The 16,845-nt window shown below is 44.9% G+C and overlaps 1 protein-coding gene across 2 annotated transcripts in view; it reads right to left on the reverse strand.

Annotated features, from left to right (window-relative positions):
- LOC115472397 (ectonucleoside triphosphate diphosphohydrolase 8-like) overlaps positions 1-16,845 on the reverse strand; it is a 280,150-nt gene that overhangs the window by 17,996 nt on the left and 245,309 nt on the right. For both annotated transcript variants that reach the window (XM_030206669.1, XM_030206670.1), the window contains 2 exons: positions 16,578-16,688; positions 4,859-4,996 (listed from right to left, as the gene is read on the reverse strand). In XM_030206669.1, coding sequence (XP_030062529.1) covers positions 4,859-4,996; positions 16,578-16,688 — 249 coding nt within the window. The remainder of the gene's footprint in view (positions 1-4,858; positions 4,997-16,577; positions 16,689-16,845) is intronic.

Consider the following 16,845-nt stretch of genomic DNA (forward strand, 5'->3'; position numbering starts at 1 on the left):
GTTGTTGTTGTGTGTCCTGGCTGGCTCCTGGACCTGCTGCTCCACCTGTCCTGGATGGACGGACTACTCCTGGGCTGGCCTAGCAGGGACTCGACAGGAGGAGACTTGGTGGGTTGGTGCAAGTGGGACTACCTGGGAGAGGAAGACCACCATCTACAGCAGCAGGATTATAATTTTATTTTTTCCAGGCCGGCCTACCCAGCAGCCCACCGCTCGCTCTGGCAGCTACTTTTGAGTCATGTACTGACTTCTCAAGTTTCAACAGCCCCCGCGGGGCCAGCAGAGTCTGAGAGCTGCCAGTGACCAGTCAGACCGCCAAGCACTGTCAGCGACAACCCCCACCCCCACGACACGACCTGGAGGAGAAGCAGCAGCAGGCACTAGCCCCGCCCTGCCTGCCCCGCAGCCGCCACATGTCATCGTTAGATGTTAGGGTATCGCCCAGGCTGGCCACACCGCCCACGCGGCACGCACCAACGCAAACACAAGAGGAGCTCAGTGACTCGCGTTGTGAGTGGAAGAAAGCACAGGAAACCATTTGCGCTGCTGCTGCAGCCTTGCCTTAGAGTTCTCTTCTGCCTGCTCCACATGGCGCTGAACACCTGACGGCAGCACGAATTGAGCGCAGTGCCACGCTGCCAGGCTCGGAGAATTTTGTCCTCCCTGCCCCCCCCCCCCCCTCGGCGGCCCTGGACATGAGGTGAGTAGGGAGATTGAGGAGAGATGCTTGACTTGGGCGCAGTAAGAAAACAAAGGGGGTGCTGGACATTGGATGAGGATAGGGACAGAAAGGGGGGGGATGCTGGACATGAGAAGAATAGGGACATAGGGGAGGTGCTGATATGGAAGGAGCAGAGGGACACAGAGGGATGTAGGAATATAAGGTGGAGTAAGGTGATGAGGAGATATGTTGGATGAACGGGGAGAGAGAAGCTATGCAGGACAGAGGAGGTGAAAGAGAAACAGTGGAGATATTGGTCAGAGGAATGAACAGTGAGAGGGTTTGCTGTACAAATGGGAGGAAAGAAGAAAAAGAGAGAAAGTGCTGTAAGGGGGAAGAGAGGGAGAGTTAGCAAAAAAAAAAAGTAATAATAGGTTGAAGAGGAATGGGAGGGCTGGGAAGAGGGAGATAAAAAGCTGTAGATGGATGTAGTAAAAAAAAAAAGAAAAAAAGAAAACACAGTAAGATTGAATGATGTCTGAGTAGATAGAGACAGAAAAATAAATAGAGGGAAGTGAAAGGAAAAGATCAAAGTCAGAGATGGATGTAGGAAAGGAAGAGATTGAAGTGATGGACTAGAGACACTGGAATTAAAATTAAGAAAAGAGAGAGGAAAGAAGAAACAGGAGAGACTGGGACAAACAAATAGAAAAAAAAACCCTAAATAACCAGACAACAAAGGTAAAAGAATAATTTTAATTTAGTGAATGGGAAATGTCAATACTACAGTAAAGAAAACTGTAGGAGAGAATTTAGGAGCAGACTGACACAAGGAAATTAGAGAAAATCACTAGAATCAATCTGATTGTAAAAATAAAATGGTCAGAGAACACAGGTAGAAAGAAAAAAAATTACTTGAAATTTTTAGGGGCTGTAATATGTCAGCATTGGGAAATGTGCATCCTTCCTGTTATATGTTTCTAGCATTACATTGCTTATAGATTCTGGCTTTCTTGATATTTCCATTTGTTTTAGTCCACACTTTTTCCATGACTAATGTGGGATTCCTTACCCTAGGGCCCTTTTACAAAAGGGCAGTAGGGCTACTGCACGGGTAGCACACAGAAAAACAGCACTACTGCTGGGCATGTCCAGGCACGCGGTAGTGCTGTTTTTGCCGCATGACATTTCCTGCCAGATTACCATGGGAGTAGCATGTGAGCCCTTATCACCTCCTAAATAGGTGGTGATAAGGGCTCATGGCGGTAATGGCCATGCGCTAATTTTGATATTAGCACACAGCCATTACTGACGCCAAATTTTAAAAAGCCCTTTTATGGCCGCAGTAAAGAGTGGCCTCAGTGGGGCCAATCCCACATGCCACACTACTGCAGGCCACTTTTAACTGCAGCTTGGTGAAAGGGCCTCTCTGTGTTTTACATGTGTGAGGGAGGAGTTATGCTAATATGTAGTTTCTATCTAGGAATCAATAGCAAAGCAGCTTATTCTAGTTTCTCAGTAGCAGGTGTATTGGTAATCAAGGGTCTGGTGCAGTACTTACAATTCATTTTTTTGCCATGGGTAGGGGGTTGTTGCATTTTGAGTCCTGGGAATTAGGGCTGCTGTGGTTTGATAAGTTTGCTGTATAGATTCAAGCTCTTTTTGCAAGGTTTTGTTATTGGAAGGAGACTGTGCAGCTGTTCCAGAGATGATACCATAATTTGAACAAAAAAGTTTTTATGGTTAAGGTGTATGGGGACGGGTCCTAGTTCCACTGCTGGGGACTGTGGAGTATGTTACAAAACTGAAGACTCAGGGTATATACTGAAATTCGCAGAACTGCCAAGTTTTCCACTTCCAACTGGGAGCTTTAAGGCTAGTTCTGGCATTCTGACAGACCTATCATGATGTATTATGGGATACATAATACAAAGAACAAATCATTAAACTCCAAACTGCCCAAAATACTGCAGCCAGACTTGTATTTGGAAAAGCGAAATACGAAAGTGCCAAACCCCTAAGAGAAAAACTACATTGGCTCCCACTGAAAGAACGAATTGCGTTCAAAATCTGTATCTTGGTTCATAAAATCATTCATGGTGAAGCTCCGACATGTATGTCGGACCTCATAGACTTACCAACCAGGAACACAAAAAGATCAGCACGCATATTCTTGAAACTCCACTACCCCAGTTGCAAAGGACTTAAATAAAAATCAATATATGCATCTAACTTCTCCTACATCAGCTCGCAACTGTGGAATGCACTACCAAAGGCCTTAAAAACAATGCACAACTTAACAGCCTTCCGGAAGTTACTAAAGACCAACTTGTTCAAGAAGACATATCACATTGAGCCATCATAAATGACCTAACATCAAAACTCTATTAGAACCAGATGAAACCGTATTCTCTACAGCTGATTGCAATCAATTTGTCACCAATGAATCATTAACGCATTACCCCCTTATTTCGTATGCCTGTAATGAACTGTTTATTCAATCTACTTTATAATTTACTTTAACATTTATGAACTTTAATGTAACACTACTTTGTATTTCTCATTCCGGAATTGGCGATCGCAATCACGATATATATTGTAAGCCACATTGAGCCTGCAAAAAGGTGGGATAATGTAGGATACAAAGGCAATAAATAAATAAATAAATAAATATGCAGTATGGATTTTATTGGGTAGAATCAGGGACTATTCCCACACTGCTTTGGGGTGTAATTTTAAAACCAGGATTGGCCAAAAAGTCTTGTCTCCCTCCTGGAGCAGAGTAACTTGGCGTCTCTGGATTTCATTCCCATATAGAAGATTTTGTGAAATAATGTTATCAGTTATTATGGTAGTTTTCCTGAGTGGCTGAAACTAGCTGGCATTGTTTCTTATAGTTTATTTAACAGTGGGGGAGAGATGGTTATGATGTACAGAAATGTCACTTTTGCTTGCCTCCCCCCATGTCTAGTTTGCCTCCCTGTTGCCACCCCAAATATTTCTGTTTAGAGATGACACTGTGAGGGTCAAACTGTTCAGAATGGGGCAAACACACAAATGTAACAAAGCACTCAGCAACTCTCCACTATTTCTCACAAACAACCACTTCCATCTCTAAACTCTTCAACTCAACAAAATCACACATGGGTACAAAGACAGGTTTAGCCTTACCCTAGACACTTTTAAAGTAGGTCTAATTCTGGACATTTTTCCTTCCACCCTCAGAAAATAATCTTGCTATCTGTTATTGGCAAAAAACGTCCTTCACGTAACACTGCCCATGTCACACCCATGAAACGCCTCGTCTGGGAATGTCATATATTTCAGGTAGCAGGACTGGTTATGTGCAATACACTTCCATCAGGAATGTGCCAAATTGTTTCATTACTGAAGTTTAAGAAACAGTTAAAGACTTTCTTGTTTTGAGGCATTTTGCTGATTATGGGGTCCTTTTACAAAGCAGCGGCAAGACCAACGCAAGCTTACTGCTCGTTAAAAAGGAAGTACCGCTGGGCTACCGCAGCAGCCCGGTAGTAGTTCCTACTCCAAGCGTGCCATCATATGCAGTGGTACAAAAATATTTTCATTTTTGTAGCGCCGGTGTGTACCCAGCGGTAATCGGGCAGTGCCATGCGGGAGCCCTTACTGTCACCTCAATGGGTGGCGGTAAGGGCTTCTTCCAAAATGGCTACTTGCTGCATGGCCATTTCCTGATGAACAGCGCAGGCCTTCTTTTGCCACAGCTTAGTAAAAGGGGCCCTATGTAAGTAATTTTATACTGTATTTTGTTGTCAATATTAGGATGTTGTAGGTTTTCTGCTGTCTGTTTTATTGTTTTGTATGTTTTAGTTTTGTTTTAGGCTTTATTTTTATGAGCGTGCACGTTGTAACCCGCTTAGATGTATTAGATAGGTGGGATATAAATTAAATAAATAAATAAACCTGCAAGAGCCAGACCAGCAGAAAGGTGAGCAGACCAAAACAAACTGTAGTCCAAAAATAATTTATTACCAACACTGGAGAGGTTAAAAAAACTTTGCCCCATTTTGAATTGTTTCAGTGTGTTCACATTTTTGCCACTCTAACATACATATGCAAGTAGTCAATGATCAGTCCGGGTTGAATATTTTCACTTACAGAGCTGCAAGACAGAATTCATAAGTAAACCTTCTCATATATGCAATATGCAATTGTTACCTTATCGATAAAATGGATGTTGCCCCATGTTTCATTGTCAAATTTGTAACCATCTACCAGGATTGTTATGATGTAGTTGCTGGCTGCACAGGCATTTCTCAGGATTGTCTCATGAGCCATAGGAAACTCAGCTTGTAGCTGGAATCAAGAATGGAGAACAGTGAGATGTGTTTTTAGTATGAAGGTATCTAGACAGGTTCAAAGAAAAGGAAAATCAAGGAGCACCAATATTCTCAAAATCTCATGAAGAAACTTATCCTGATGCACTTTTGAGTGAGATTACAGTCAGAAAGGAAAGAAACATTTTGGCAGGTAATTCTATGAGAAATTGCCTAGACTCAGATGGCATGTACAGGCTTAAATTCAAGTATTCTTGTTATTTACATGTGTATGCAAAAACATATGCACATAAATAACAATAATCCAGCTATGCGCTATTCTGTAAGTATATAACTTTCTTTGATGGCGTGTACCTTGTAGATGAGTATTCACATGGGTGGATTCTGGACTCACACTTATGTGTGCAACTGTACTATTGCACGTGTCTCTCCAGTCTCGGCATTGGATAATTACACCAGTTCTATGGCTGGCATTTTGTGCTCACATCTAAACACATAACACATATATACTAGTATTCTACAATGTACTCTATGGGATAACAAACTACAAAATATGCAAATAGCTTAACAGACTAGTGTGCAAAATATACCTCATTCACTCTTCCTATAAACTTTTCATTAAATAATTTGCATCTCAAATCTCCCAGAGGAGAACACTCTAGGCTTGTACCACACAGCACTCCATGGAAAAATGGAACCAACTATGGGAATACACTTTAGGCTGAACCATTCAGCACACAGGGAAAGGGGAAGCCACTCAAGGAATACTCTAAGTGTGCCACGAGGCACCCAGGGAACAAGGGAAACCACTCACAGGAATACACTATGCTGTGCTACACAGCAGTCAAGGGAACTAGGCTGCACCTATAGCATACAAAAATACAGGAAGCCCCACAAGGGAACACACTAGGCTGACTATACAGCACACAATGGGAAAGGGAGAACTACCTATAAGAATACACAAAGCTGGCCTCAAAACAGCCAAGGGAAAAAGAGAACTGCTAAAGGAATAAACAGGGCAGAACCACTCAGCAGACAAGGTAAAGGGGTGTAAACAAACAGAGGAAGCTGCCTTGACACACACAGACCAGAAAAGGAACACTGCTCCCAGGAAACAGGAGACAGAGTCAGCAAACAAAGAGCACTAAAACAAACAAATAGGAGCAAAATACAGGGACAAGGGGAACTGCCAAATGGAGGCAGAACCACAGGGAGCAAAGCCAAAGCTCAGCACAATAAAGGGAACACAGAGAGAGAGAGAGAGAGAGAGAGAAAGCAAAACAAACAAAGGAACGATACAAGGCAAAAGCTTACCACAGACAACACAACGTTAGAGAAGCAGAAAGCAGACCAGGTGTGGAGAAGTGGGGCAATCAAGGTCCTGCTGGGGAAGCCCAGCACACACACACACACACACACACACACACACACACAATAAACAAGCACTGAGGAGAAAGGCTAAACTCCAACGGAAATAGAAGTGCCCAAGCACAGGCTGGCATCAGCTGAGCAAACAAAGCAATCAATGCTAAAGCAATGATTGCAGGGAGAGGCAGGTTTAAATGGATCAGGCTTCTGATGTCTGCTGGCTCAGCCCCTGACAAGCCAATCAGGAGTGAGTCCCAAACATTCCCCTGCCTAGCCAGCAGAATCATAACATGCCAAGGGGCACGTCCCTTTGTATGTCTCTTCGAACTTTATTGAGATGCGATCCCTCAGAAGAAGGTGGTCCCACATTCTAGTACCTAATAAAGGTCTCCTATCCTCTCTGAACTTGAATACAACTACTGAAATGTTGAAATCCACCCTATGCCCTCTAAACATCATTAGTATCTGCAGTTCAGAGCCCCAGTAATCCACCTAGACCAGTGATGGCGAACCTTTCAGAGACCGAGTGCCCAAACAGCAACCCAAAATCTAATTATTTATCGCAGGTGCCGGTACTCATTATGGGCGGGGGTCACCACATATGACTCCACCCCTATGATAGCCACACCCCTTACACCAGCCATGGCGCATATAAACAGAGATCATTGAAACTATTATACTAGTATAGGCGAAAAACATAACATGATTTTTTTTCACTATAAATCATTTCTGCAAGCTGTTACAGCTCCAGTATACCCAGTGCAAAATAAGACAGCAGATGTAAATTCTCACATTGGACATATTCCAAACACTAAAATGAAAATAAAATGATTTTTTTCTACCTTTGTTGTCTGGTGATTTTGTTTTTCTATCCATATTGGTCCTAGTCTCTGATTCTGCTGCTGTCTATCTGTTCTCTTAACTCCATTTCCAGGGCTTCCTTTCCATTTATTTCTTCACTTTCCTCCTTTCTTCTTCATTTCTTTCCCTCCTCTCCCCACTGCCCTCCCCTCCATCCACCCATGTCCAGCAACCCTCCTCTCCCCTCCAGCCACCCAAGTCCAGCCACCCTCCTCTCCTTCTGCCTTCCCTCCCGCCCTCCCACCCAGCACCAGGCATCCATCCCTCCCTCCCACCCAGCATCAGGCGTCCTTCCCAGCATCAGGCATGCGTCCCTACCTCCCACCCAGCATCAGGCATTAGGAATTCCTCCCTCCTAGCATCAGCCATCACTCCCTCCCTCCCATCTAGCACCAGGCCGCCCGAGCACCAGGTTGCCCGCCCGCCCACCCTCCCTCCCTCCGAGCACCAGGGCCCCCCCTCCGAATAAAAGTCATACCTGGTTGGAGTTAAGGCGGCGTCGGCAGTGAAAAGCGCTGGCTTGGCGCGCCTTCAGCCTTCCCTTCTGTCTCTCAAGCTCTGGTCCCGCCCTTGCAGAAACAGGAAATGAGGGTGGGACCAGAGCTTGAGAGACAGAAGGGAAGGCTGAAGGCGCGCTGAGCCAGTACTTTTCACTGCCGCTGCCGACGCCGCCTTAACTCCGACCAGGTATGACTTTTATTCGGAGGGAGGCTGGAACTGGCTGAGGCGACGGCGCGCATGCCCTCTCTGGCACGTGTGCCATAGGTTCGCCATCAGTGACCTAGACTATACTGGATCTTCCTTTACCACTGCACTTTAACAAACCAATCAGAAGGTGCGCCGAACAGTTGATATATTTTTTTAATTTGTTGCATTTGTATACCACATTTTCCCACCTATTTGCAGGCTCAATGTGGCTTACATAGTACCGTACTGGCGATCGCCAATCCGGTATGAGGAAATAACAGAGTGATGTTGTAGTAGAGTACAGTTCATGTGTTACAGACACATTAGGGAATCGTAAGGGGAAGAGTTAAGTTATGTCCAGTACGAGCTTTAGTTTCGTTGTGCTGCATTTAAGTTGGATTGTTAGGGTATGCCTTTTTGAATAGGTTGGTTTTTAGTAGTTTCTGGAATGTTAGGTGGTTGTTTGTTGTTTTCACGGTGCTTGGTAATACGTTCCATAGTTGTGTGCTTATATAGGAAAAGCTGGATGAATAGGTTGATTTGTATTTGAGTCCTTTGCAGCTTGGGTGATGGAGATTTAGGTATGTTCGTGTTGATCTTAATGTGTTTCTGGTTGGTAGGTCTATAAGGTTTGTCATGTATCCCGGGGCATTACCGTAGATGATTTTATGAACCACTAGTAAAAGAGGCCCGTTTCCAACAGAAAGGAAACGGGCGCTAGCAAGGTTCCATGGCCCCCTCCCTACCTCCCTCCGTCCTCCAAGTTCCAGGCCCCCTCCCCTCCGAGTTCCATGCCCCCTACCTGCCTCCCTCCCTCTCCTCCGAGTTCCAGGCACCCCTCCCCTTCGAGTTCCAGGACCCGAGGCGGAACCCTCTCCCTTCCCTTTGAACCCCAACTCCCACTTTCATTCATACACAAAGACTCCGTTCCATTTTCCCTGTCCCTTCCCCTAAAATTACAGCTCCCACTTTCTCTCTCTCAGTGGCACACACACCTCTTTGCCTCTAACCCTTGCTCTCACTCACACATCCCCTCATCCTTCAACCCCAACTTCCACTCTCGCACACAGGGTGTTTCTGTCTGTATGTGTGCGTCTATGAGTGGGAACCGGAGGCCTCTTCTCGCGAGCTTTACCCCGCTTGCTATCACTCTGCACAGGTATGGCCGCCCTGCATGTTTTATTGCGGCCCCGGCGCTCACTATCCCGTTCCCGATACTCAGGGGCTCTGTTAGTGGGGCTGCTCTCCTCCTCCGCTGGATCCGCTGCCTGATGGGCAGAGATAGGGGTGGCCGCGGCTGGAGCCGCCGCAGCCTCCTACCTGACCTATCATTTCTACAATCGGTGGGAGGATGAGCATAGAGTCATCCACCGCCCACATCGCGGTAACCCTGCTGATAAGGACGACAGCGTGCGGTCAAGTTGGTCCGGCTGGCTGCCTGCTATTCCGCCGGCGGCTGCTAAGGGAACAGTAAGAAAGGGAGTGAGAGGGAGGGAGGGGGAATGGGAGAAGTGTTGCTCGCCAGTCGGCAGGGAGGCCGTTAAGACAATGGTGATGGGATGGAGATGGTGGTGCAAACTCGTAGCGCCCATGCTTCAGACGCGTCGCGGTTTCCCAGGCAACACGGTGACGTTACCGGAAGGCTTCAGACATTACGAACTGGGCTTCAACTTCCTGGCAGTCAGCTTCAGAACGTTGGGGTTGTTTGTCACCTCCCACTCCACTTTCAATATGCCCACAACTGCTGAAGCTTGCGCCTCTTCGTGCACAACTTCGGCAGCATCCTCAGAAGGACTCTGAACCAGGTTTGTTAGTCGATACCCTTCATAAGCAACTTCAAGAGTAACTTGATGGATTTGTTTTTGATAGCGGAATACCAAAGATCTCTGTGAGTTTAATATTTGTTAACGCATTTATGTATAATTAGTTTATCTCATACCCTTCTTTGACACTGTTGATCATAATATCCTTCTAAACATCTTTGACCATTACAGAATCTGTGGAGCTGTTAAAATAGTCATCAGGCTTTCTATGGTCTAGATCATACCAAGTGAAACAATCAGGTACAATGTCTTCAGCTTGGTCCCCTGTTTGTGGAGTGCCCCAGGGCTCTCCATAGTCCCCCATCCTATTTAACATCATGTTGATTCCATTAAGCAACTTACTAGAGAAAAATGGTTTCCCAAAATTAATTTATGCAGATGATGTTACCATCTATATTCTATTCAATAAAGAAATAAATGAAATTACTCATATCATCAGATTAGGTATCTCTCTAATGGAATCTTGGGCATCCAATTTCAAATCAAAACTCAACACCAATAAAACTAAATTCTTAATAGTTACTAATCCTCATCACGCTATAAATCTTAAATCATTTACCACTGAGAACATCACATATCCCCTTGACTCAACTATGAAAATCTTAGGAGTCACAATTGACCAATTTCTCACTCTAGATAACCAAATTTCCAAAGTGTCTTCAATTCATTATGGAAATCGAGGAGACTAAGACCATTCTTCGCAAAATCAGTTTTCCGTACCCTAGTTAAATCCCTAGTTCTAACAAAATTTGATCACCACAACTCTATTTACACAGGACTTAAAGAGGATCTCCTCATAAAACTACAAACTGCTGAAAACACTGCCGCACATCTCATATACAGAATACCACGCTTCACTAAAGCAACACCCTTCTGTATGATTTGCACTGGATGCCAAAAAAAGATAGAATATCATTCAAGCTCTATACCTTAATTCACAAAATTTTTTATGGCTCGGCCCCAATATACATGAACAACCTCAATGAAATACCCTTACGTAATACCTCAATCGTCTAGAGAATATCTTATCCTACATTTCCCGAATTGTAAGAAAGTAACCTATAAAACAATCCAAACTGCTAACTTTTCAAGGCATTCAAATTTGGAATTCTTTACCTAAAACCATCAAATGCACAGATGATTATTTGTTATTCTGAAGTCTATTGAAAACCCACTTCTTCAGTCTAGCCTTTAATGAAATAAGCACTTTTCTCAAAAGCTCATGGCATTAATCTTTAACTCATCCCACCTCCCACTACTCCTGTCTATCCCAGTTAATCCTAATCCTTTACCTTTTAACTCCATACTTCAATTATCTAACTTAAATAACTCAGGGGGACTTTTACAAAGGCTTGCTAGCGTTTTTAGTGAGTGCTAAGTTTTAGTGTGCGCTAAAAGCTAGCGACACCCATATATTCCTATATTTAATTACATATGTTCTTAACTCAAGTTTTACTGGTCTAACTATATGATGTATTTTACTTTCTATTAATATATTTTGAACATATCCATGCTTTCCTAATTGTTACGTAAGCCACACTGAACCTGAGTTCTACTCGGGCTAATGTGGGATATATATGTCATAAATAAATAAATACATAAATAATGTCTCTCAACTCCTTCAGCACATCTTCATCATATTTCTAAAGCAAGTCACTCAACCCATCAGTACTCTTACGGATGGACTCCAGAATTCTGAGATGATGGAGTGGCCTTCTTTCTCAGTACTGGGATGGCCACTCTCTTTCCCGCATGGCCCTTCGGGTTTGACTGTCACACTTGGCTAATTAATTACTCACTTGGACTACAGAACTCCAACTTGTGCTACTCCTGAATCAATAAAAACTCTTGGCTAGCAATCTGTAAAGCCTCTTTCAGGCCCTTCACAATTCCCAATTCTTCTTCCAGTTGCTTTCCTTCCTCTTTCTTCTGGCATCTCTCTCAGCTGGTCCTTCAATGTATGCTTATAGGTCACCAACCTAACTGTTGCTTGAGACTCCTTCTTGAGCTCCCCATCCTGTTCTACTCTAGGGCTCTTAAATTCCTGCTATGCCTGAGCCCTACCTCCTGACTCAGCAGGCTAACTAAGCTATTCCCTGCCTTAAGGTAGCTCAGTTCCAACCTCAGTGAGGGAGTGTCCTTAAGGAAACCCTGCCTTGTACCATCCACTCCCTCACATGCATACATGAGCATACTTTTGCTCTGGGCATTGCTGGGGGTGAGATCAGGATGGAGCACAGACAGTGCTTTTTTTGTAGAAAAAAAGGTGCCGGTACTCATTGTGGGCGGGGTCACCACACATGGCACCGCCCCTATTATAGCCACACCCACCTTAGCCACACCCCTTATACCAGCCATGGTGCATATAAACAGACATCATTGAAAATATTATACTAGTATAGGAGAAAAAAATAATGTGATTTTTTTTCATTATAAATAATTTCTGTAAGCTGTTACAGCTCCAGTATACCCAATGCAAAATAAGACAAATTCCAAACACTAAAATGAAAATAAAATGATTTTTTTCTACCTTTGTTGTCTGGTGACTTTGTTTTACTATCCATATTGGTCCCAGTCTCTGATTCTGCTGCTCTCTATCTGTTCTCTTAACTCCGTTTCCAGGGCTTCCTTTCCATTTATTTCTTTACTTTCCTTCCTTCTTTCTTCTTCTTTTGTTGCCCTGCATCCATAAGTAAAAGCTGGGTCCTCCTCCATGGAATTGACTGGTGGAGGTATAACATGGATCCAGCTTTTGCCTATTTTCTCCATCCATGTGCAGTTTTTCTCCTCTTCCCTTTCCCTCATCTCCATCCATGCGCATCTTCTTTTTTCTTTCCTCCCCTCCATTCATGTCCAGCATGTCTCATCTCTCTTCCCTCCTCTGTACCCATATAAAGCAATAATTCTCTCTCCCCTCTCCTCCATCCAAGTCAGCATTTCTCCTCTCTCTTAGCCAACTCCTCCATCTATCCATGTCCAGCAATTCTCCTCTATCTCCTGCTCTCCTCTCCATCCATATCTAGCATTTCTCCTCTCTCCCCTCTCATCCATGTCCAGCAATTCTCTCTTCCCTGTCCTCCCCTCCCTGTCCAGCGATTCTCCTCTCTCCCCTCCATGTCCAGCAATTCTATCTTCCCTGCCGTCCCCTCCATTTCCAGCAATTATCTCAACCCTGCCCTCCCATCCCATGTCCAGCAATTCTCTCTCCCCTGCCCTTCCCTCCCATCCCATGTCCAGCAATTCTCTCTCCCTTGCCCTTCCCTCCCATCCCATCCTATGTCCAGCAATTCTCTCTCCCCTGCCCTTCCCTCCCATGTCCAGCAATTCTCTCTCTTGCCCTTCCCTTCCCATGTCCAGCAATTCTCTCTCCCCTGCCCTTCCCTCCCATCCCATGTCCAGCAATTCTCTCCCCTGCCCTTCCCATGTCCAGCAATTCTCTCTCCCTTGCCCTTCCCTCTCATCCCATGTCCAGCAATTCTCTCTCCCCTGCCCTTCCCATGTCCAGCAATTCTCTCTCCCCTGCCCTTCCCTCCCATCCCATTGATTTCCAGCAATTCTCTCTCCCCTGCCCTTCCCTCCCATCCCATTGATTTCCAGCAATTCTCTCTCCCCTGCCCTTCCCTCCCTTCCCATGTCCAGCAATTTTCTCTCCCCTGCCCTTCCTTCCCATCCCATTGATTTCCAGCAATTCTCTCTCCCCTACCCTTCCCTCCCATCCCATTGATTTCCAGCAGTTCTCTCTCCCCTGCCCTTCCCATGTCCAGCAATTCTCTCTCTCCTGCCCTTCCCTCCCATCCCATGTCCAGCAATTTTCTCTCCCCTGCCCTTCCCTCCCATCCCATTGATTTCCAGCAATTCTCTCTCCCCTGCCCTTCCCTCACAACCCATGTCCAGCAATTCTCTCTCCCCTGCCCTTCCCTCCCATCCCATTGATTTCCAGCAATTCTCTCTCCCCTGCCCTTCCCATGTCCAGCAATTCTCTCTCTCCTGCCCTTCCCTCCCATCCCATGTCCAGCAATTTTCTCTCCCCTGCCCTTCCCTCCCATCCCATTGATTTCCAGCAATTCTCTCTCCCCTGCCCTTCCCTCCCATGTCCAGCAATTCTCTCTCCCCTGCCCTTCCCTCCCATCCCATTGATTTCCAGCAATTCTCTCTCCCCTGCCCTTCCCTCCCATCCCATGTCCAGCAATTTTCTCTCCCCTGCCCTTCCCTCCCATCCCATTGATTTCCAGCAATTCTCTCTCCCCTGCCCTTCCCTCCCATCCCATGTCCAGCAATTCTCTCTCCCCTGCCCTTCCTTCCCATCCCATTGATTTCCAGCAATTCTCTCTCCCCTGCCCTCCCCTCCCATTATTTCCAGCGATTCTCCGCCTCTCCCCTGCCCTCCCATCGACGTGCAGCGATTTTTCCATCTCTCCCCTGCCCTCACTTCTCCCATATCCAGCTATTCTTGGTCCCCCAGCGTCCTCCTTCACTGCCTGCCAGCCAGTCGGACTCAGAAGCGAACGGTGCAGGCAGCGATTGGCTGGCAGCGTCGTAGCTTCCCTCTGCAAGTCCCGCCTACAACTTCCTGTTTACGCATAGGCGGGACTTGCAGAGGGAAGCTACGACACTGCCAGCCAATCGCTGCCTGCACCGTTCGCTTCTGAGTCCGACTGGCTGGCAGGCAGTGAAGGAGGACGCTGGGGGACGAAGAATCGCTGGATATGAGAGAGGTGAGGGCAGGGGAGGGACGGAAAAATCGCTGCACGTCGATGGGAGGGCAGGAGAGAGGCGAGAATCGCTGGAAGTAATGGGAGGGGAGGGGAGGGGAGGAGGAGAAAAAGGTGCCGGTACGCCGTACCGTTGCGTACCGGCACAAAAAAAGCACTGAGCACAGATAAAGTAGCAAAGTATGCACATTAATTATAAAATACCTTAATTTATGTGTATAATGTCTGCCTCTGCAGTGTTGGTATGGCCTCTCCAGGACTGTGCTAGTATTTTAAAAGGATAAATAGATGTCCATTTGTCTCAATAAAATAGGTGCACAATAGGTGCTTTCCACCCCTAGGCACTCTGTTTTAAAGGAGAGTTCAGGATTAGATTTCAACTTCATGAGCATTTTGAAACTACTAAGCAGTCCAAATCTGGCAAAAACTGACACTCAGCAACTCATAAAGATTTAGGAGCCCAGAAGAAATGGTGGTCAAAGACAGCCATACCACTAAAACTACCATTGTCATTCAGTGATCTCCAACTTCACTTAATTTACAGATTAAGGATTTAAAGAACAGAGAAGGTAGACTATTCCATGTCCAAACTAAGGTTAAGGAGCAACAAACAGGAGAAACCTCCACGATGATCCAAACAAACCAACAGGAGTAGAGGCTAACCACAGACAGATTCAACAATTTGGTGACCTACGTCATGATCCTTGAGTTTCCTGGCTGGGAGAAGGCTTTGCATTGAGGTTCATCCTGCATAAAGAATATGATTTGTGACCCCTGAGGCAGGCGTTTTGTTATTCCAAAACACGGACCGTGTCGGGTCCTTTGTGCAAGCAACTAATAAAGCATTTTCCAAGCATCATCTCCTGAGTTGGTTTTGTCTGTGGTCAAACTAAGGTTAAGGCATTCTTGCAGGACAGTGTGGCAATGGGTTGTAATGTAGTGTGAGAAAAGTTTGCAAGGTACCTGTTCTTTGAATAAATGGCAATTTCAGCTTAGCTCCATCCATGAATGCTAAAAATAACAGTGATATCGGAAGTTTGCTGTGAGGATGTGCTCTGGTTTTAATTTTTGAAATGACCTAGAAGAGAATCCTGAAACATATGGTACCCTTGCAAGCAGTCTCTGAGACAGTCAAATGAGAAGTGGTGGTTTCACTTGCATATATAGGTTCTAACATTTCAAAATGACTGGGGGTGCCAAACACTATACTGGATACAGTGAGAGAGCTTTCTCAACATTGAGGATGCTCAGCATCCAGAGAGTTGCCTCCTATGATAGGTAGACTAATAGCTGATGGGCCATAGAAAGAAATTTGTGCTGATAATTCAAAGAGTTGATAATCAATCTTCTAAATCACAAATCCAGCGGGGGTCAAACATATAAAGTGCACCAATATCCCAGTGCAAACATTTTTTTTTAGTAATTCTATCTAACTTTGCTTAACATACACAGTTATAATGCTTAAGGATAAACTTAATTCACATGCTCAATGAGTAATACTGTCTTCATAAACCTCAGTGGTGGCTCACTTCACATCTGGGATCAGCAGCCCCATGATTCAGCTTAGTCTTCATAGGTTTCACTTAGCATTTAATTTTTATTATGAAAAATATTTTAGTTTTTTTTTACTTAATCAAAAGGACCAATGCACTGAATTACTTTCAAAAATAATTTTGCGCTGAGATATTGATGCATTATAATTCATAGAGCTGCAACCTTCACCGAGGATCATTATGACAACGTGCTTAGATACACTGAGGAAGAACAACATAGTCCCACTGCACTGTGGCAGACCATTTCAACTCCATCTCTCCATTTACTGAAGGCCTCTGGAAGAGGACCAACCACTTATGATTACTGGTCCTTGATACCTAACTTGAAGCCAGGGACAGAACTACTTTCTGCTCCACTCATAAGGCACACTGATGCTAGCTCTGTGGCTGCTATGGGTGCTTGAGTACCCCAGTATTAAGCAAACTCCTTCACCGTATCCAGGGAGGGAAAATGTGTATTAACACCCATAATCAGTTTGTAAAGTTAGTTCCTATGATGGGTCATGGAGACTTTACCCTTTGTTGAAAGTTTTTTATTTTTAAAGTTTAGAGCTGTGATATTTTTTTTCTGGGCCTGCTGTTCTGTGGCTTTTTACCTTTTTCCAATCCATAGTGCAAATCTTCTGTACAGTGTCACTGGCAACACTCAGAGACTGTCCTCCGGTCAGGTTTAGAAAATGGAAAACGAAGTAAAATGCAGAAAATGCCTAGAAAAAAAGACCAAAATTTTAAGTGCCTACTACTCTCTTATTCATTTACTGATGGCACAACCTATAGACATTAAGCGGGTCATTTCATAACTGAACACACACACACATACAAAATGCATATACTTTCTGTGTGCATACTTCCCCTTTGAAACAT

The sequence above is a fragment of the Microcaecilia unicolor genome, chromosome 6, assembly GCF_901765095.1.
Source record: "Microcaecilia unicolor chromosome 6, aMicUni1.1, whole genome shotgun sequence".
NCBI classification, from domain to species: domain Eukaryota; kingdom Metazoa; phylum Chordata; class Amphibia; order Gymnophiona; family Siphonopidae; genus Microcaecilia; species Microcaecilia unicolor.